Here is a 20028-nt window from a genome sequence, read left to right as displayed (position 1 = left end):
TATGAACCTTTTCACATCTTCAACCATACAAGCAAGAGAGGGAGAGAGGGCGAGAGAGAGAGAGAGAGAGAGAGAGAGAGAGAGGGCGAGAGAGAGAGAGAGAGAGAGTGAGGGAGAGAGAGAGAGAGAGGGAGAGGGAGAGTGGTGTTGATGGTGACAACTAGTACAGGAAAATGATAGAGAAGGCTCCTAATAACAATCCACAGAACCGCTCCATAAATGAGTTTTCCATCATTAGGCTCCTAATAACAATCCACAGAACCGCTCCACTGTTTAGGTTTTCAATTCTCCCATGGCTGAGCTTCATATTTGAACCAGAAGATAAAGTGAATAAAAAATCTATAACCATCTTCTAACGAAAACAATCTCCAATAATCGTTTTATAGGGGTAAAATACTGCAACGCCAAAAGTGATCTTTGGTTTTCTATTAACAGAAAACTTCAGATCAATACAATAGTAAGAATACATTTACTGAAATCATTAACGAAACAAAACAACTGAAAATTCAACACACATCTGTTTGGGAAAAGAAAATGCCTGCAAACAAGCCTTCAGATCTCATAGCTATACCTGGTCATAGACAGTCATCTGCGGGATTATCACCATGAGCCTTTTCACATCTTCAACTGTACAAGCCATAAAGACAGACAGACAGACAGAGAGAAAGAGAGAGAGAAAGAGAGAGAGAGAGAGAGAGAGAGAGAGAGAGAGAGAGACTAGTACAGCAAAAATGATACAAAAAGCTCGTAACAATAACCCGCGTAACCGCTCAGAAAATGAGTTTTCCATCATTAGGCATCCAAAAGTTAGCACAGAAATATCACTACTGCAAAATCCCAAACCAGCAAACCTAGAATGACAACTCCACCATTCATTTGCATTGCAATGAAGATTAGTTGAATGCATGATAACAACAACAATGGTTAACAGAAAATCTACCCAAAAACACAATTTAAATTTCATGCATTTAGATATAATACACCTTAAACAATCCAAACTAGCATTACCAAAAACAGTAATTTCAGAGCAACTATGGAAAGCGATTTTGAACTGCTCAAGCCCCAGTGCATGTATCATCATTCCCCCCACAAATCCCATTTAACATCAAACGCCAAACAAAAAGCATAACTATCAAAGACACGAAATTTAGGGTTAATTCTACAAATTGGGAATTTCTGAAAGCAAAAATCGTAACTATGAAAGAAAGGAAATTTGGGGCTAATTCTACATTGGTAAATTAGGGCAAATCCCCAAATCGGTGATTTAGGGCTAAACAGAGAGGCCGTGCGAGTGTGGGGGAGAAAGAAGCGGCGACTGAAACTACGTGAGAGTGGGAAGGGAGAGTGTAGGGCTTGCGGATTTATATACACGAAGATTCAATGTGGGAAGGACCATAGTAAGACTTGAGGTAACCCAAGAGATGGCGCCATAAGGTTGGTTACTTTGAGCCGCTCACAACAGATGGCCCCAGTATTTATATATATATATATATTTTAGAAAAAACTAATGAAAAAAATTAGAAGGTTTTGATTTTTAACGATAAAAACAAAATAAAGAGTAAAATGAATAATATTAGATTGATTTTTCAGTGTAAAAATATGATTTTTCGTTAAAATAAACAGTACAAAAAACCTTTCGTAAAAATTCTTTTTTTAGGTGGTATTTATACCTCATTTCATAGCCCTCGTGTTGCTATCCACACTTCTTCTTTTACATTTTATGCATATTTGCTCAAATCTATTGTTTAATTATCTTCAATTCATTCAATCAGATGATCAAATTTTGACATTTAATTACAGAAATGATCAATTTTGCATGTCATTACTTTATTATCATTGTTTCATCAATATGATCAAGGAGGTGGATTGTCTACCCTACCATTTCCATACTCTCCCGATCCCCTCCTGTTTATGTGTACACGATTAAACCATGTCAACATTTTATATTCCTATTACTTTTTGTTTTATTATTTCTATAAAAAATTAATATAAAATGTTGACGTAACTTAACCATGACCACACATTATAGGATGGCATGAGAAGAGTATGGAAATGAAAGGGCAAACAATCCACCTCCTATGATCAATATGCAGTTTTTACTAGAAACAGATCATTTCTACAACCGAAGCAAATGTCAAAATGTGAGCATTCTTACAACTTGCCCTTATTTTTATCTCTTGATTCTCAATTAATTTTTCTTTCCAAAGCATATATAATAAAACAATAGTCTTTAACAAAAAAGAAAATATGAAAAGAAAAACACAAGAAAGAAAGAAAGAAAAAAACAGAACAATATAATAAACATTAATAAGAAAATTAAAAAAAAAAAAACAGAGGGCCTCATGCAGTGTGCACTTCTGTTGCTCTGCACTTCAGTCTGCTATGAGATTTAACAATGTCATCATACAACAACAACAATCTATATGAGAAGCTAGAAAATGATGAAAAAAGAATTACCAACTACGCTTTCTATTTCTTGCCATAATTTCTCTCTATTCACATGCTAATTTGGTGTCGAAACTGCTCAAGCAGATCGCAAAAGCCTGAAACGCAGACAATGGATACCGGTAATCCATAGTAAACATATCCTTCCCAACCTTACCAAACTGAAGTATGACCTTGTCGTGGTCAGAAGAGGTTGGCTGTGGTGGTTGAGATGGTGTTGGCGCGCCAGCAGCAGAAGGTGCAGCCGCTATTAACTGGAAGTTTTTGACAGAGGCAACTGTCACCCTTCCCCGGAAGTTTAAGCACCAACACTGCAACTGTTCATGCCACCTTGGTGCCTTGTTCCGAAGAACTAATGGTCTTTCCTTTCCATCTTCTTCGCAATGGGCCCCAACTATATCAGAGAATCGTGCACTGCTAAACTCACTTGAATCAACAATTGATTTTGAGAAGGAAATGCTTCGGAATGAGTCCTCAAGGGAGCGTTGGAGAATCTCAGGCTGGCCAGGGACAATGCCACCAGGCTCAAGGGATGCAGCAGGGATTGAGTGCATGGTGCAGTGCATCCTCCGTGGCCCTCTTGTGCCAAGCACATTTAACTCGTACGACACCTGTGCGATGTTGTAGCTGCCAGTGGGGAGCTTGGGAGAAACCTTTTTAGAGTAGAACCGGCGGCTTCGCCCAGGTGGGGGAAGCTGGGCACTGTTGTAGGGAGGTTGGGTATCATAAATAATAAATTTGGTGCCTAGAAAATTAGACCTGAAAAATATGGGGAAAAGGGGAATGGAAGATGCCCATTAGTCTTAAAGTCTGTAAACCAGGTGAAATCAAAGTTCCAGGGAGATATTGAATAAGGACTTTTATATGTAGTATACCAGTAAATTGATTTGTTTAGCTATGTTTTCAATACTACGAACTGCTAAAAATTCAAGAAACATGTCTACCATATAAGAATAAATGGATTTAAGCATGAACATATACACATCCATGGGAACTTAGAAAGCACCAATTTTGGATGGCATGCAAAGCGGCAAAGATGATTCAAATGAGTGACAAGACAATTGATGTGAAGTTGATACATTACTAATTAAACGGACTGATATAAGTAGAGTTCAATCGATCATGGAAAGTGGGCTGAAATCAAAGGTTTATAGAGAACAGCAAATACATGGGAGAGAACTTTTTACTTAAAATTGTCAAATATGAGATTTTGCCCCCTAATATAAACAAGTTGATACTTGCTATTAAATTCCTACAAGCGAGGCACTGTTACAGCTAAGAAAAATACTGATGATAGTAATGTCAAATGAAAATATGCTAGAGAAGATAATCTTAGAACAATCTTCTTCAGCACATTCACATTCTTCATTCTTTTTAGTAAATAGAAGACAATCTTACAAGTTCCTTGCACCAAAACACTAGCTAGCAAGAAAACCCTTGCGATTTATCCAAATCCATGGTCAGAATGCACCAACTTCAGTGTTATTCACGTTGAAATCTCATTTAAATTTAAGGTATAGCAATGAAATTCTAATGCAACCAAAGAAGCATAAATACCAAGACGATTTCAACAAGACAAAAGAACAGCTAATTATAAAAATCAACAATTAACCATCTTAAAACTCTTTTTCATGTATATTATTCAAACAAAATATATTTTTGACAGAGCCACTTACTGCAAACCCAAGCAAAGGAACAATATTGAATCACATTGAAGAACCCCCATACTAATCCTTTATCAATGCGGCATCAGGTGAATAAGAAAATAAATGAATTTAATTCAGACTAGATCCCTCAAATCTGCGCAATAAGTTTAAAATAAGGCCATTTTCTCAGTTCCAATTTCACACCAAAGTTTAAAAAATTGTTTGCACAATGACGTTTTCTTTTTTGGGGAATTAACAATGACACATCTTTTAAGTTTTTAAGTCGTTCACATTGTTGTTTTTTAAAGAGTTGCTAATAGATGAATTTCAGCACATATATTTACAGCTCAGAAGAAAGTTGAAGAAAACCCACCTTAATTTCCCAATATACTTGTTGCTTGATCTTGAAATGTTATCAGCATCCATGGAGATCACATACTCTGTGCAAGTAGTTCTCCGCGTCCGCTTTGCAGAAAGAAGAAATTTCCCATTTTCAACAAGCAAAGCTGCAAGGGCATGGCATTGATCAAGAGAACAGCCTAAAGTAAACTCGAATGCAGTAATGCAATCAAGGAAAGATGTTTGTCAATGAAGTTCAAGGTCGAGTTATGATATTCAACCTTTGCTGACAAAGATTTTGTTACATAAACCCTTTATGCAACTGTGGCAAAGTAGGGTAAGGGCAGCAGGTTTACGTTGAAAAAAAAAACACATAGGGAGAAGTAGATAATTCTTATTGCATTATAAAGTGGGATAAGTGCACTGTTTATGTATTAATCCTACGGCGATGGTCAACCACTAAGCATCAAAATAAGCTTTCAGCCTTGCACATGCTAATAACCTCAATGACAAGAACATGTCTTGATGCAGGACAGCATGACTGGCTGAACCAAATTAGAACTTAGAACTAGTGAGGTATCGGTAGACCTCTCCACCTAGCTAGGCTTTAGGGCCTTGGATGCACTAGTCATCGGAAAATAGGGGCAAAGTGCACAAGTAAATGATTTGCAAGACCAGAAAAATACACAGCAGGAGAAGAGACACTAGTAATTTATAAAAAAATATAAAATAAAAACACCCTGATCACTACAAGATTTATAAGAAAACTTGGTGCAATGGCAATGCATAACCAAAAGATATTCACAATACTATACACAGAATAGTTTGGAGTTGATCATCCAAACAACCACAGAACATGAAATGTCAAATTGAACGTTATGCGCCAACAAAACCATCTAAAGAGAATCTTACCAGGGCTAAGGCAAAGAAAAAGGTGGTAAGTTAAATTAGACTTGTCCCTCTTGATAAAGCACTGGATGGTTCCATCCCGAGATCCTGGCTGTGAAAGGCAGAGATTTCAACAACGTTTCAGCTACCAGATATCATAAATATCATTTTCCTTTTTAAGAAGGCATAAACATCGTTCTTCAAAAGAGAGCATCTAAGTGGATAAATGCCGACACAAATAACTTAAACAGAAAAACCAGGGTAACAAGATTAAAAGAAAAATATTTGGGCATTTTGACTTTTATCAACAAAGTCCATGTTATAAGCAATACAATAATGAGAACCTCTCACCTGCTTCAAGGAGACTGGGAAGGTAATCTTTCCACAAAATTCAGGACTTCTGACGATTTCCTTGCACATTTCCCTCCATGAACTGCACACAGCAGCACAAGCAACAACATGCTTGCGAGAAGGCCATGTACTCTCACTAGCCTCCAATCTTTTTATTACATCGCGCAGTAGTTCAGGAGGCAGGCTAGCCCAAGGGCTAGTTTGGATTACCAAATGCTGGTCATGCACCTCATGGACTGAACCATGTGATTTCCCCCTGTGATGACCAGGCAGCCTCACCTCAAAACTCCGTCTTGATAAACTTCCAAACCCATCTCTTACATCGCGAACTATACTGCGGAATGACATTTACTCTGACGTGCCAACAGACCCAGATGTTAAGTATATCCACTTCAAGGGGGCTGGCCCCAAAACTATAAGTGTGGGTTCAGCTGCAAATTAATCAAACATTGATTTAAATTCCTGCCGTAAGCAAGATTTAAATTCCTGCCGGAAAGCTTAATAACAGAGAGTAAAATAGGAAAAAAAAGGTGTCACTCAGTACTACGATTTCATGTTATTCCTCTTTAACTTGTAAGTGAAAGATCTTAGGATCGAATCTCGTGGATGGCAAATTTGATACCAAATTAGGCTGCCCATTGTGTGGTTTGCCGAACTCCCCCTCGATGTAATAAAAAAAATAAAAAAATAAAGGAAGAAGACAGACTGAGAAGGAAAGGAGATTCCCATTGAATAAAGTCTCACTTTCACACATGGACTTAAAGCAGCCTAAAGTATCAAACTTTAATCAGATACATCTTTTGGTGGCAGGGTTTAAAGCTGATCTTCTACAAACCAAACTACAACTAATTCAAACCAGTTTCAATCCGAAATCCCTATTTGTACGGTCTAAACCAAATGAACCTCGGAAAACAAAACCCAGATTCTGAAATATGAACCCAAATGATAGATGTAACCTGAATAAAAAGAAAAAAGAGTTCTAATTTATGTTGACCTAGAAGTTAAACGCAAATCCTTCAACTAAGAGTTAGCTTCATAAGTCACACACACACACACTATATATATATATATATATATATATATATATATATATATATATATCTAGAGAGGGAGAGTGAGGAGAGTGAGAGAGAGAGCAAACCCTAAAACCACCAAAGTAGAATTCCAAAAAACTGAATGTGAAAAGGTTGGCACTGATCAAAGATACATTGCTTCACCGCTAAGGCTTTCGGAGATCAGTGAACTTGCAAGGATGAAACCTTCTCGTAGAGATACTGCAAATACAAATACTACAACACAAACACCCAAAAATTGAAGGTAAAAACCATCAAAAATTTGCTTTTTATTTGCTGATTTTCCGTTTACTGAAAATTCAAAAGTAGATGATGCAAAGCCAACAAAAAATACAAAAAAAAAAAATATGAAAATTAAGCAAATTAGTGCAGAAAGCACATAAAAATGTGGAGCTGCAAATTACATAAAAATGTGGAGCTGCAAACCCCCTGAATTAAAAACAGAACAAAAAATGAAAATTCAGATATTATCCATAAGAGATTTACAACCCACCAACCAAACAAAACCCACAAAATCAGAAACCCTATTGGAACAGAAAGGTAAGAACCCAGAAAAAACGTACCTTGTAAATCCAACAATAAGAGAAATGAAACCAGGTGGGCCTACAAATTTTCGCGAGAAACAAACAGAAAAGAAGAGGTCCAGGAATCTAAACAAACATCTGAGACAAGTGATGATTCAGTACTTCTAAAAGCTGCGATCCAAACACCAGATAATCAGAACAACCAGATCAACGTCTTCTCTCTCTCTCTCTCTCTCTCTCTCTCTCTCTCTCTGAGGTGGTCCGGACTTCAACTCTTTATTCAATCCAGTTCACCAACTAATAGCTTTATTAACTTAATCCCAAATTGTTTAGTTTTATTTATTTGTCTGAATTTATTTAATTGAACCCCACTTGAGACTGATGCGAATGACCATTGTGCCCCTAACGGTTGACTTTTTTGGTCTAAAGACCAACTCCCCGTGTTTCCGTTACCCGACCAACGGCGTATCCTACAGCGAGATTCGGACGCAAACCGCTTGTTTCACGTTCTGCGTACTTTAGCATGCACCTCATACGACATCGTTTGGTTCTAATTTGCGAGGAGTAATACAGTGCTTCTGGGAATTGTTTATTACCTTGTGGACGCACCGGAGCTGTTGATCTGGGCCGTTGATGTTGTTGAAAAGGTCAGGATTTAATATGGTGTGCGCATGTGGGGAAGATTATGGCATGAGGCACGCTAACATGATGGAAGCCTGTTGGATAGTGAAATGACGGTTGTATCCCTGATGGGGTATGCTATGACGAGGTTGTCCCTTGCGGTTGTGACTCTACTTACTAGGCTGCTGCATCTGCTGCCACGTGTGTAGTCAGTGGATTTCATTGGTGGAATTTGCCTGGATTTTATGGATGGAATATGGAATTGACCAGAAATAAAAATTTACAAAAATTAATGGAGGGGGTTTACAAACTTTAAATTTTAACGATAAAGATAAAATAAATAAAAAAATAAATAATATTATGATTGACTTTGTAACAGTACCTAGAATTTTTCATTAAAATTCTCTTAAAACTTTGTATAAGAGCATCCAATGGTGGAGGGCCGTATAAGAACAAATTTGCTTCCTGCATTGAGTAAGAAATTTTGCGCACTTCAAGTGAATAGGCAAATTAGGTCCCACATCTCTTTTACATAACAATATAATATTGCCGACTTGATTTGCATAGTCTAATGAAGGGACCAAAATTTCTACGGCAGGCAACATGCCACATAAGTCTGTATTGTACAGTTTTGCTTACTTCACTTGCTACACTGTAAGAGAGGCATGCAGACAAAAATGGATGGAATATGGAAATCGGAATTTAGCGATTTTATTAATCCTTTTAACGTTGCAGTTCTTAATAAGTTCGACTTTCAACGAAATGAGTAAAGTATGCTTATTGCTTTGCGATTGATCATGATTCGTTGTAATTTTTTATGTAGTTCTAATTTATAAGGATCGATATTATTCATGAATATGTCTTTGCGTTGGAGATCAAGAAGAAATGAGAGATATGAGAGTGGAGGAAGAATGACGAGATAAATGTAGAAGAACCTTACAAAGAAAGGTACACACAATGAAAACCAAAAGTAAAAAACTATGTAAAATTATTTTCACTTTAAAAAAAATTGTTTTCTTAATCCCTTATTCATCCATATGCTTAATCTCTTATTCATCGTATGTTTTCTTATATTTCAAGCACAAAAAGTGAAAACTAAAAACGAAGTGTTTACCTAACTACCCTTAGCATTTGACAATCATATATTGTCTAGCTAACACATGAAATAAAACAAATTTTAATTTCATTGTATTAGACACAATTTTTAATTTCCAAGTTGTACTAAAATGTATGTACGTGAGTTAAAAGAATAACTTCAATTATGCAAAATTTACAAGATTATAAAAGATATTTAATACTAAGATTGGGTTGATAAATATTTTATGTTCTAAAATAAGTCAATGAAGAGAAAATAAGTCAATGAAGAGAAAACAAGTGATATTGAAGTTAATTGGTGAGAAAATTATTTTTATTACCTTAGTTGTTTTCAACATGTTATCAGCACGACTGTCTCTTGTTTGTTTTTTCTTTATTAACAAAGAATAGAGTGACGATAGAGATGGGGAGGAGAAATCTAGGTGTTATTTCCTTCTTATTAGAGTGCATATTTATTAGTATATGATTTACATAAAAAGGTGTTCAATTATTGAGATATTACTTATTAACCTAGAAAGTGAACAACCACATAATGAATAATATATACAACACTCTTGTTTGGATGTCCACCAATTTGCCTCGATTTTTCTCCTTCGCTTGGTTTTGTCCCACTGAGTTTCCCAAGCAACCACATTTTTATAAGTACATTGTTACTTTAGACATGAGACTTATGGTATGTGAAAGTTGTATACTTACTACTTAAGAATTTATCTCTCAAAGCCATTTCTTAAAGTATGAAAATGTCATGAAATTGTTTACAAAGATTTCGAATGAAGGTCGTAAAGCTCAAAGTATGTACTCATATACCAATATTATATTCTCAGTAAATTTGGTATATATTGGCTCAATGAGTACTTAAGATCGAACTTTTTTACTCTTGCCCTCCTCTTGGCTCAAAAATATGAATTTATTTATTTAAAAACCAACCGTACTCATTATGGTGGTTGAAACTTGAAATCTAACTTGGAAGCAAAACAGAAACAAAGAAGAATATAGTGCAATCTAATTATTTTTTTTATAAATACATGCAACATTATCTACATTAAGAGGTGAGGGAGTGAGTTAAGTCTCATTGTGGGTTAACCATAATAATTTGGTTCATATTCGCCTTTAACGAAAATCAAACCTAAAATATCTCATTTACAAATTTAAAAAAAATACCACTAAACCATAATATTAAGTGACAGTGTAAATCTAATTAGACAAACATGTAAGTACCAAATTATTAGATAGGCAAGGTTTCGGATGATGTGATTTATCACCAAATTTCCCGAAGTTAGTTGGAAAGCTTTTTTGTCGCACTTGGGATTTTTAAGTGAAAATTAACACCTTGCCTTGTAAGCGGGTTTAGGCATTTCATGATGGCATTTCACTTGGGAGCGGTGGGAGGAGAATGAAGATGTTAATCATTTTTTGAAAAATCTCAGACGTTACGAAGAAAATTTTCCTATGTTTAATTCTATGTATTCCTTTATTCATAGCGTAACGTTGTTGAGTTCAAAACTAGCTATGCTATACTAATATTTTACATCACTTCTTGGTCAATGGTCTCCCCTGTGGCCTTCTCCGAATTTCATTAGCTCTCTTTTAGGGGCGGAGCTAAGGATTCGAAGCTAGGGAGGGCCGAAAAATTAAATATAAAGCATAAATAATCTCATCATTATGCTTTCCTAGAATGTTAGTAGTTCCTTTGGGCTATGGTTTCTTTACTTTGAATTTGGAGGAAATCATAAAATGGTGAGACAGAAAATCAGCAAGCCCAAATAATCATGTCTCAAAACATGGAACTGGACCCGGCGGATGCTTAACGGCTAAAGTGCCACGACCATGATCTCGGGGACGCTACTGACTGCTCACCAAAATTCTGATAGTACGACTATTCCTCATCACCGCCCCCGCGCTCCAAAAGCCGGGGCGTTTCAGCCTACTCCCGATGGGCATTCGCGTCAACATCACCGCCCCTGCCTTCAAAAGCCGCCTAGGTGCACCTCGATGCGCGTTTTGCAAAATACTGCTTGTCTCACAAGGGTGTAGTTAACAATGACATATTTGCATGTTATAAGTTATAACCTCAGGCAAGAAGGCCTCCTTGACATATGGGTTCTGAAATTTTCAGTACTTTGCTCCTTGTTCATTTATTTACTTCATCTGGACTGTAATATGCTCAAATATATGCAACTTATCTGCAGAATGTATCCAAATCTATGAACAGCTGCTAATCGTTCCTACTAATCAATGTCACCTTAGTTCACTAAACATGTATAAACACAGATTTATGATCTAGATTACACATGCAAGAGTTTCCGGTCGAAACAAACCTTGATCATAGAATGAGCAATTTTCAGACGCAACAGCATGTAAATTATATGGAACAAAGTACTCTTTTCGTCGAATTATTTGGCTTATTGAGTTTCAATACAAGATAATTTTCTGTATTAAGATGCATGAGGTTGACTATCTGCACATGATATATCTAAAACCTAATTATGTCAACGAGATTAAGACTATAAAGGGCTTGCAAAACCAGAGCAAATAAACAGTTATGCAAAGGTGATATTACGAAATGCAGTTCAACAATACCACTTTTCAATACCAAAACCATGAAACAACATATTTTCTTGTAGACCAAATGCATACGAATATATGTTAACATCAGTTGGAAGATTAAGCTCCTTGGGGGTAAAAGATATTGCACTTGTGTACACGAACGGGCTTCAAATGTTATATGCTTCGATTCCTGATCATGTTTTGTAATATCAACATTGTTATCGGTATATTATCGGCTGTCAAGAACTCAAAATTACATTCTATCAAAAGCCAAAACTACAGCAGTAGCTAGCAGTGACACTAAATTATTTCGACATGGTATTGGTTTGTCAAAATCTTATGACTCTATAAAAGATAACCAGCTATTCTTATCCAATACTTACAAACTTAATGTTATGATTCATAAACAGAGCTTTCTTTATTTTCTCTTCCTTCATATTTACTTCCTTGCTAATCACAGTTAATCCTCAATAATACCACATATCAGCAATAACTTAAATCACATACCATAGTAGAAAACAGCACCTTAATACCAAATTGCTTCGACAAATCTGGCATGCACAGAAAAGCGCCAAAACCAAACAGTGCCATCCAGCAAGGTGGTCCAGCAGATTCTCGGAGATATGTTGCCAAGAACCTCCAAGGTGGAAGTGACCACCACACTGTGAACATAATACACACATAATACATAACGAGCATACAAGAGTAGCTTTAATGTTTATTTCTGCATACAAATGTGATATGAAAACATCAACAGACAAAGATAGTATTTGAAGAAAACCCACTCAAGTGAATGAATAATTTGCAAAACTCAATGATGAGTGAAAAAGTAAACATTCAAACTGATATCGTCATAATTCTAGCAAACATAACAGTTAACAACATTATTCTAGAGCAAAAGAGTCTATGACATCAATTTGCCAATTACAGTACGGCACAAATTTTAGATGAGCACAATCCCATACAAAGCAACTCACTTCTTCAGTTCCAGCATTAAGCAAAGATGTCTCAGCCACCAAACACCATCACACGGAGAATAAGTTGGGCCCTCCGTCGAAAACTCTGGTGAACTCCTAACTTCTTAGTGAGTAAAAATAGTATCATTACGCCTTGGTGGTCTATCAGGCACTGAACCTGGCTTGAACTTTGAGGCCTCATGTTTCGCCAGTTCAGGAGGAACATGACTATTACTCTGAATAAGCATCTGCTTGAGATCATAAAATACATCCGTGTCGTGCATAGTCAAGAATGTTGTGGCCACACCAGTCTTCCCTGCACGGCCAGTACGCCCAATACGATGAGTGTACTGTTCGATATTCCCAGGCATATCGTAATTAATAACATAGGCCACATCAGGTATGTCAATCCCACGACCTGCAACATCGGTCGCAACTAGAACATTGTATTTCTTGGTCCGAAAACCTTCGAGGCTAATTTCTCTCTGCTCCTGTGACTTCCCTCCATGCAAAGTGGTCACACGATATCCATTTTTATCCAAACTCTTAGCAACATAGTCTGCATTCTTCTTGGTGTTAACGAACACAATAGCAGTCTTATCACCAAGTTCGTCAAGCAATCTCTTTAACCTCTCGAACTTTTCTGATTCCTTGGTCATGATTACATTCTGAGTAATTAAATCAGTTGTCTTTCCAGCTGTTCCAATCGTGACCACAACAGGATTCCTCAAGTACTTCCTAGCAAGCCGCTCCACAGCAGGGGGCATGGTGGCACTGAACATATAAGTGGTTCTATAAATCTTCTTCTCATCAAGTTCTTCGTCCTCATTCTCAGGTTTGAAATTGCTGGAGGGCATTGCATCTAAAACACCGACAACCTGTGGCTCAAACCCCATATCAATCATCCTATCAGCCTCATCCAGAACAACATAATTGCACTGGTTAAGAACAGCATAACGCCTCTCTAAGCAATCAATCAAACGCCCTGGAGTAGCAATTACAACCGCACAGCCTTGCCTAATTCTAAAACCTTGATCCTCGATCGACTGCCCGCCAACAATGGAAACCACTTTGATACCCAAGTATTGCGCAAACTTGTTAGTCTCATCCTCAATCTGTTGTGCAAGCTCACGAGTAGGCGCCATAACAACAGCATAAGGCCCTTCGGCCGCATTCTCCTCACTAATGGGAGGCAACCTCGAAATATAAGTCAACATAGGAAGAACAAAGGCAGCAGTCTTACCCGAACCAGTCTCAGCAATGCCAATAACGTCGCGCTGTTGCATCCCAAGTGGAATTGCCGCCATCTGAATAGGAGAAGGCTTTTTGTACCCAGCTTTCTCCACAGTCTTAAGCAACTCCTCACTCAATTTACTCTCAGCCCAACTCCTCATTGGCCTCGGAATCCTCGACCCCTTGTACGAAATGTTAAAATCCTCCCTAAAAATCCTCCAATCCCTCTCAGTCATCTCTTCAAGCTTCTTATCAGTCCAATGGCGATCAACCCTCATGTCAAAAGTGTCATACATTTCCGCAGCCTCCTCCTTGAGCCTCTGCGCAGCAGCCTCCTCGGGCCTCTCCTCTACGCCGTCCTTCTTCCGAATCTCCTCACGCAGCTCCCTCTCGTACTTCACAGCAAGCTTCTTCTGCTCCCTTCTATCCATCCCGGCTCGAAACCCTCGCCCAAACAAAAGCTGGGCCTCATGAGGGTTTTGGTACAAAGCATTCATATCCCGAGAGGTGTCCTCCGTGTTCTCCCAATCGAAAGAGAATCGGAACTTCTCGCTGGGTTTGATGACTCGCTTCTTGGGCTTCTTCGATCCGAGATACTGCTCTTTAATGGCTTCCAACTCTTTGTCCCGCTCGCGCTCCGCCAATTTGTCTAAGCGGGCACGCTCTCGAGCCTTGGCCTCCTCTTCCCGCTCCCTATCTCGGTCTCGGTCTCGGTTCCGCCGCTCGGAATCTCGTTCCCGGTCTCGTTCCCGGTCACGGGAGTATCGGTCCCTGTCTCTATCCCGGTCTCGGTCCCTATGATCTCGGTCTCTGTCTCTGTCTCGATCTCGGTCTCGGTCAGAATTGGCGGTGGTTGCGGGCGGTGCAGCGTCGGAGGAAGGGCGCGAGTGGGAAAGACTGGAGAGGAGATGGTTCTGGTGGCGCTTTTGATCTTCGGTTTGTTCTTGACGGCGTTGGAGGGCTAATTGCTCGCGTTGGGCTTTAGTTAAGAAAACGGGTTTCTTGGGCGGCAGCGAGGAGGAGGCGCTGGCGGAGGAAGCGGCGATGGGAACGCCATCGGCTGAGCGTTTCATTGTGTGAAAACTTGGAAGGGAAGAGAAGGGATTTTGAGTTGCGGAGGGTTAAGGGTTTGAAACTTTGAAGGAGGGGAAACTTTCGATTAAACTACAAGTGGAATTGTACCGACTGTGAAAACGAAACAATTTTACAGGGTTGAAATTGAAACATAAATACTTGTAAGGATCAAAGTGAAATTTCGTTAAATTTGTGAGCCCAAACCCCAAAGCCCATATGGGGGATCCAAACCCAAAGCCCATATGAGGGCCCAAAACCCAAAGCCCATATGATTTTTATTGCATTATTAATTCTTTGATCTAGCAAAAATTATTTTTCAGTTCGCTAGAGGAAAACTTGAGTTCAAATCTCATGGACTACAATACAAATAAAAAATTCAGCCTAGGCTTCTCCATGGGCCATTCGATAAAATTCAACAATACAAAGACAAGAAAATTCAAACAATACAAAGATGATTAGCATGGCCCGCTACATTAGAATGTATAAATAAATTCAGCTCTATTGTAGGCATAATTTACTGAACGATTATGGAGGTCATAGAGAGAGGGGGTGCGCCAATAGTAGGGAGAAAGAGAGATTTGTAATTGTGAGGTGTGTTCTATTCCACTCTATTATACCTTTATCTATAGTAGTATGGAAGGATAATTCCCTATCCTAATAGGATTACAACTCTAATAGAATAATATCTAGTCTAAGAGATATGGTAGAATCTCATAAGGATATCCTAGATATGTTAGGATATACACAATCACATTCCTAATCTAATAGGATTGAAACAATACAGAGACGATTAGCATGACCCCCTACTGCTCAACTATTATAACTTTTTTTTTTAGTCAATTTTAAGTCCTTATTTACTTTAAATTTCCCTAAAACACCATATCAACATACTAGTTATAATACTATTGACCCATTTAATATATTTGGGTACCGGTTATTATCCAAATATTATCTATACTATTAAGAGAATCCTTCTTATCAACTTTTTTTTTTCTATTTTACCCGCACTTTTGATCTATTGACAAAAAGGAGGGCAAAATAGTAATTTTCTACTCTTTGACAAAATGACAGTCATATCCCTATTTTCCTATTTTACCCTCTCTTTTTTTATTTAGAAAATGACAATCATATACTTATTTTTCCTATTTTACCCTTTTTTTTTTTAGAAAATGACAATCATATACTTATTTTTTCAATTTTACCCTCACTTTTAATACACAATATTTACATAAGAAGCACAAAACAATAATGATGTAATATTAAAAAAAAAATCACTTATTAAGAGAAATTGTTCATACATACAAAGTGTATGCTCTCTACTAACCTTTATTATAACAAGTGTTCGTTTTCGTGTCGAATTTTTCAAACTAAAAGTATTTGTTAGTATCTTGCAAATTTAACCATATATGCACCATGGGAATTTACGCTTATCCACGAGATTTAACCATTGATAATTTTTAGCACAGCTCCGAGTTTCGAAGTTAATTAGCAAATACAAATCTATGTGATAGCATCCATGTCTATATACACTGCAATCAAAACTTAGAAATACTAAATTCCCTCCCATCCCATCTATATCATGTTATACGACTTCCGGCTTGTTTTCTTGTTTTTGATCACTTTCTTGGCTCCTTTGGTCCTCTTTCTTCTTTACCCACAACACCCCATAGAGACCCGCAACTAGCAATACACCCCCTCCGATACTGCAACACGTTATTTAAATTCGATCACAAAAATAGTCACATTCATATGTGTAATTCAACATCAATACTTAAAAGAATACCGCCACATGCATTGGTGATTGTCTCAATTTTTCACTTTTTTAGCATCAAGTGATTTGAATAATGAGGATGTAATCACATGATATGACGGTTGATAGTTGAATTCTTTTTTCTAATGATTTAAAGAAAAAATTCAATTATTAGCCGTCACATCTCTTAGTCTATAAAATATAATTGAAGTAAATGGTATGTTCGGCACCATTCAGAAATAATGTATGATAGATAAAGATATGGACCTTCCCAAGTAGATGGCTTCTTTCCACATGAATGCTGAGAAGACGGCTGTTATAATAAGCGATAATGGAGTGAACGATGCAGTGAATACTGGGCCCTTCTTCTCTATGACCCAAACTTGCAGCCAATAAGTAATCCCAGTTACAATTACACCCTGCCATTACCAATTAATTACCATGAGAACTCAATGAAATATTCACGACAAAAATCTACTGACCAAATGAAAATTTTGTAAAACTAATCTATGAATAAAAATCTAAAAGATGAACGGTTTAGATCATGAAAAAAATATGACGAAATGAGCTCAAACATGTGATATTGTTGTATTAAGTTACTAATCATTTAGCACGTGAGCGCTCCCCTATGTTTCTATATATGTATGTGATATATTTATATAGATGCATGCCCATGTATATTATATGTAATGCTGGATAAATATGCATGTGATCTCATAACAACCCTATGAATACTAATAGATCAAAATATGAGTCATTATCCCATCTCTTTGAGGGAATAGGAGCCATATACAAATCCAGAACATTTTCAAATAGTACCTTTTTAGGAACTAATTGAGCCACTTACATATATATGGTCCAAAAGGATCTGCACGGCATGCAATCCTCAATGTCTGAGACAACATATATAAGTGGTCCAAATAATTATATGGTCCAAAGGGATCAGCACGGCATGCAATCCTCAATGTCGGAGATGACATATAGAAGTGGTCCAAATAGTTCTCAAGACAAAAGATCTTTGTGATTTAGTTGCAAATATTAATTGTTTTGTTTTATCATGCAGTCATTTCATGCATAGTTAAATTTGATTGTCGAGGATGGTAATTTCATGCATACAACGGATGTATGAAGTGATTTTGTTACATATTCTTTGAATGGTATGATATAAATAAGAAAAACATCATGTAAAACATATACACGTTATGTGCAAGCATTTTTTAAGTCGGTACATACAAATGACTATCATAAAATACTAACTGAGAATAGTAATTTCTTGCATACGACTTGTGTATATAATGATCTTTTCACTCATTTTATTATTGTTATCATTATCAGTTAAATGAGAAAAACACCGCACAAAACATATACATGTTGTATGCAAGAATTCTATATGCCCGTGGATATGTAGGAATGACTTACACAATAGACAACAGAGAGAAGATGAATGTCCCATCCAATCTTCCAAGCTGATGGGTTTCTCTCAAATGCAATGGCCCAGAAAGCTGACAGGATGCAGCTGAAGAAGCATTGCAGAGTGGTAAGCCTCAACTTTGCCGGATATTGCTTGATAATGGGACCCTAGAACATAAGCACTAGTTAATAAGGCAAGAGGCAAAAATAAAAAAGAACATTAAACGAAAACCGTTATTTTACCATACTTAAATATCTTCCAAATTCACCGTCTAGTAAGAAAACCTTTTTTTTCTTAATTATAAATTATCTAGCAAAGAAAAATTCCATTTAGTTTAAGATAATAACGGTGATAAGATGCACCTGAAGTCTTAAGTTCTAATCTCTCGTGCATAAACAATAAATAAATATAGTGGTGGTGATGAGATGAACCTGCAAAATTAACCACAAAGCCCATGCAGTATTAGCCGAGATCATGATGAGGGAACCTTTTAACCAGTCTCCTCCTGTGGAGGAAGTTGATGAGGAGGAGTGTGGAGTTTGCCTTTGATTTGATGGAAACCAGTTGAAGTTTATGGAAGGCCCTTTCACTAAAGCAAACACCAATGCTCCTGAAAGGCTTGTGAGAGAACCCAACACCTTGGCCACTCCGTACAAATGTTTCATAGAAATGCTTTCCATCCTGCACAAAAAAGTTAATTAAAAACCAACTTTCTTCGTCAATATTTGACAAAACTAACTATCTATATATACACACACACCTTAAGTAACAAGTAAAATATCATATAAAGTTTAATTTAATTTAATTACCTTAATATAACCGCCATGAAAAAAGTGATCGCAGGAATTAAAGTGGTGGTGGCTGCAGCAAAGGTTGCAGAGGTGTAGTTGATTGCAACGTAGTAGAGATTTAAACTCAGGGTAATCCTAGATTAGAGAGATAATACAAGATTAGAGAACTTGATTAACTGAAATGTTGATGAGAGCAAAAACTAAACCAAGTTCATACGTACCCAGATAAGGAGACTAAGAAAATCTTGCAGAGTAAGGTGTAGGAAAGAGGAGCTTCTTTTGAACTGAAAATTCAGAAAACAAAAAAAGATTCAAAAACAATATAACACTAATTAAGTGGGAGAGTGGGATTAATTAGGAGGAGTAATTAACAACCTTTCAAGGAAGAACGCAAAGGGAGCCAAGGCAAGGGAGGCAAAAGCTTGACGATAAACCACAAAGACAAAAGGGTTCATTCCTTTAGAAATTGCTGCCTTAGAGAACAAGGCCATACCTGCATACACAAACTGTATGAAGAGCATTGCAACATAAGCCTTATGCCTCTCCATTACTAAGCACTTCATTTTCATATATGGCATTGGGAGCAAGTCGGATTTCAATATATATAGACAAAGTTGCTTGCTTGAATCTGAAGTCTAAACTTTGTTTTGCTCCAAGGAGCTTTCAGTCAGCTTCAAGGTTTTATTGGCTACTTGCTACTTTTTATGTATACATACATGAAACACACACATATTTAAATTGAATACGAAATTTGGGTCAGTCCAACAAATAATTTCATATTTCAGTAGATAGGTCAATAGACTTTTCACCTTTTTAATAAAGCTCAGCAGCCACAATTTTTCTAGACGCGTGTTAGTGTGAGGTTTTATCTTAAAATGTTTTTATGTTATTAATGATGAATCGTTTATGTAATTTTATTTTATTTGTGGTACTTTTTTCAATGTATGATTAATTCCATGCTTGTACCACGTCACACAACCCAAACAGACCGAGACGAATAATACTTGACTATTCAAGAATGAGTAGAAATTTCTACTCCAAACTTTTTGTGGCCAATTCAAAGAACGTCGAGCTTATGATCAGAACCGATCATATTATAAATCACTCTTTATAGAGATTGTTTCTACAAAAAATCAATTAAAACTAAGGTTCTTTAGTCAATCCACAGTAGTATTACGAACCGTTTATCTAATTTTTATAGTTGATTGATTAAACAACTTTAGTTTTAATTGATTTTTTGTAAACATGATCTTGACAGAGTGATTTATAATAAGACCAGATTTA

The 20028-nt window shown here is 37.0% G+C and overlaps 3 protein-coding genes across 6 annotated transcripts; all 3 read right to left on the bottom strand.

Annotated features, from left to right (window-relative positions):
* Positions 1-2277: 2277 nt before the first annotated feature.
* On the bottom strand, positions 2278-7597 carry LOC137729169 (tubby-like F-box protein 8). Of its 4 annotated transcripts, XM_068468017.2 has the most exons (6): positions 7306-7597; positions 6811-6958; positions 5670-6100; positions 5343-5430; positions 4465-4597; positions 2278-3204 (listed from the first exon to the last, which is right to left on the bottom strand). In XM_068468017.2, exons 3-6 carry the CDS (start codon positions 6015-6017, stop codon positions 2493-2495), a joined length of 1281 nt encoding a protein of 426 aa, XP_068324118.1. In that variant the 5' UTR covers positions 6018-6100; positions 6811-6958; positions 7306-7597; the 3' UTR covers positions 2278-2492. The 4 variants fall into 4 exon arrangements, with proteins under 4 accessions (XP_068324118.1, XP_068324119.1, XP_068324120.1 ...); XM_068468018.2 differs by lacking the exon at positions 6811-6958 and having other exon boundaries at positions 7306-7574; XM_068468019.2 differs by lacking the exons at positions 6811-6958; positions 7306-7597 and adding an exon at positions 6214-6323.
* Positions 7598-11766: 4169 nt separating this feature from the next.
* On the bottom strand, positions 11767-14888 carry LOC137729559 (DEAD-box ATP-dependent RNA helicase 21). The gene is made up of 2 exons (XM_088677968.1): positions 12507-14888; positions 11767-12191 (listed from the first exon to the last, which is right to left on the bottom strand). The coding sequence occupies exon 1, from the start codon at positions 14789-14791 to the stop codon at positions 12611-12613; it is 2181 nt and encodes a 726-aa protein (XP_088534094.1). The 5' UTR covers positions 14792-14888; the 3' UTR covers positions 11767-12191; positions 12507-12610.
* A 1324-nt stretch (positions 14889-16212) lies between these two features.
* On the bottom strand, positions 16213-19530 carry LOC137729939 (WAT1-related protein At1g43650). Its single transcript, XM_068468989.2, has 7 exons — positions 19120-19530; positions 18966-19028; positions 18763-18879; positions 18385-18634; positions 17962-18120; positions 16810-16961; positions 16213-16495 (listed from the first exon to the last, which is right to left on the bottom strand). The coding sequence occupies exons 1-7, from the start codon at positions 19320-19322 to the stop codon at positions 16375-16377; spliced, it is 1065 nt and encodes a 354-aa protein (XP_068325090.2). The 5' UTR covers positions 19323-19530; the 3' UTR covers positions 16213-16374.
* Positions 19531-20028: the final 498 nt, after the last annotated feature.

Source organism: Pyrus communis, chromosome 10, assembly GCF_041283825.1.
Source record: "Pyrus communis isolate YQ-2024b chromosome 10, ASM4128382v1, whole genome shotgun sequence".
NCBI classification, from domain to species: Eukaryota; Viridiplantae; Streptophyta; class Magnoliopsida; order Rosales; family Rosaceae; genus Pyrus; species Pyrus communis.
Note: the sequence above shows the minus strand (reverse complement) of the source record. Positions and strands in the feature narration are given on the sequence as shown.

Coding starts and splice junctions, on each gene's coding strand:
- LOC137729169 (XM_068468017.2), bottom strand. CDS start 6,017: ATGTCATTCCGCAGTATAGTTCGCGATGTAAGAGATGGGTTTGGAAGT. Junction 4,598..5,342: donor TTTTCTTTGCCTTAGCCCTG/GTAAGATTCTCT, acceptor ATGCCCTTGCAG/CTTTGCTTGTTGAAAATGGG. Junction 3,205..4,464: donor AAGTATATTGGGAAATTAAG/GTGGGTTTTCTT, acceptor CATATTTTTCAG/GTCTAATTTTCTAGGCACCA.
- LOC137729559 (XM_088677968.1), bottom strand. CDS start 14,791: ATGAAACGCTCAGCCGATGGCGTTCCCATCGCCGCTTCCTCCGCCAGC.
- LOC137729939 (XM_068468989.2), bottom strand. CDS start 19,322: ATGCCATATATGAAAATGAAGTGCTTAGTAATGGAGAGGCATAAGGCT. Junction 18,635..18,762: donor TTCATGGCGGTTATATTAAG/GTAATTAAATTA, acceptor TTTTTTGTGCAG/GATGGAAAGCATTTCTATGA. Junction 16,496..16,809: donor GAAGCCATCTACTTGGGAAG/GTCCATATCTTT, acceptor AACGTGTTGCAG/TATCGGAGGGGGTGTATTGC.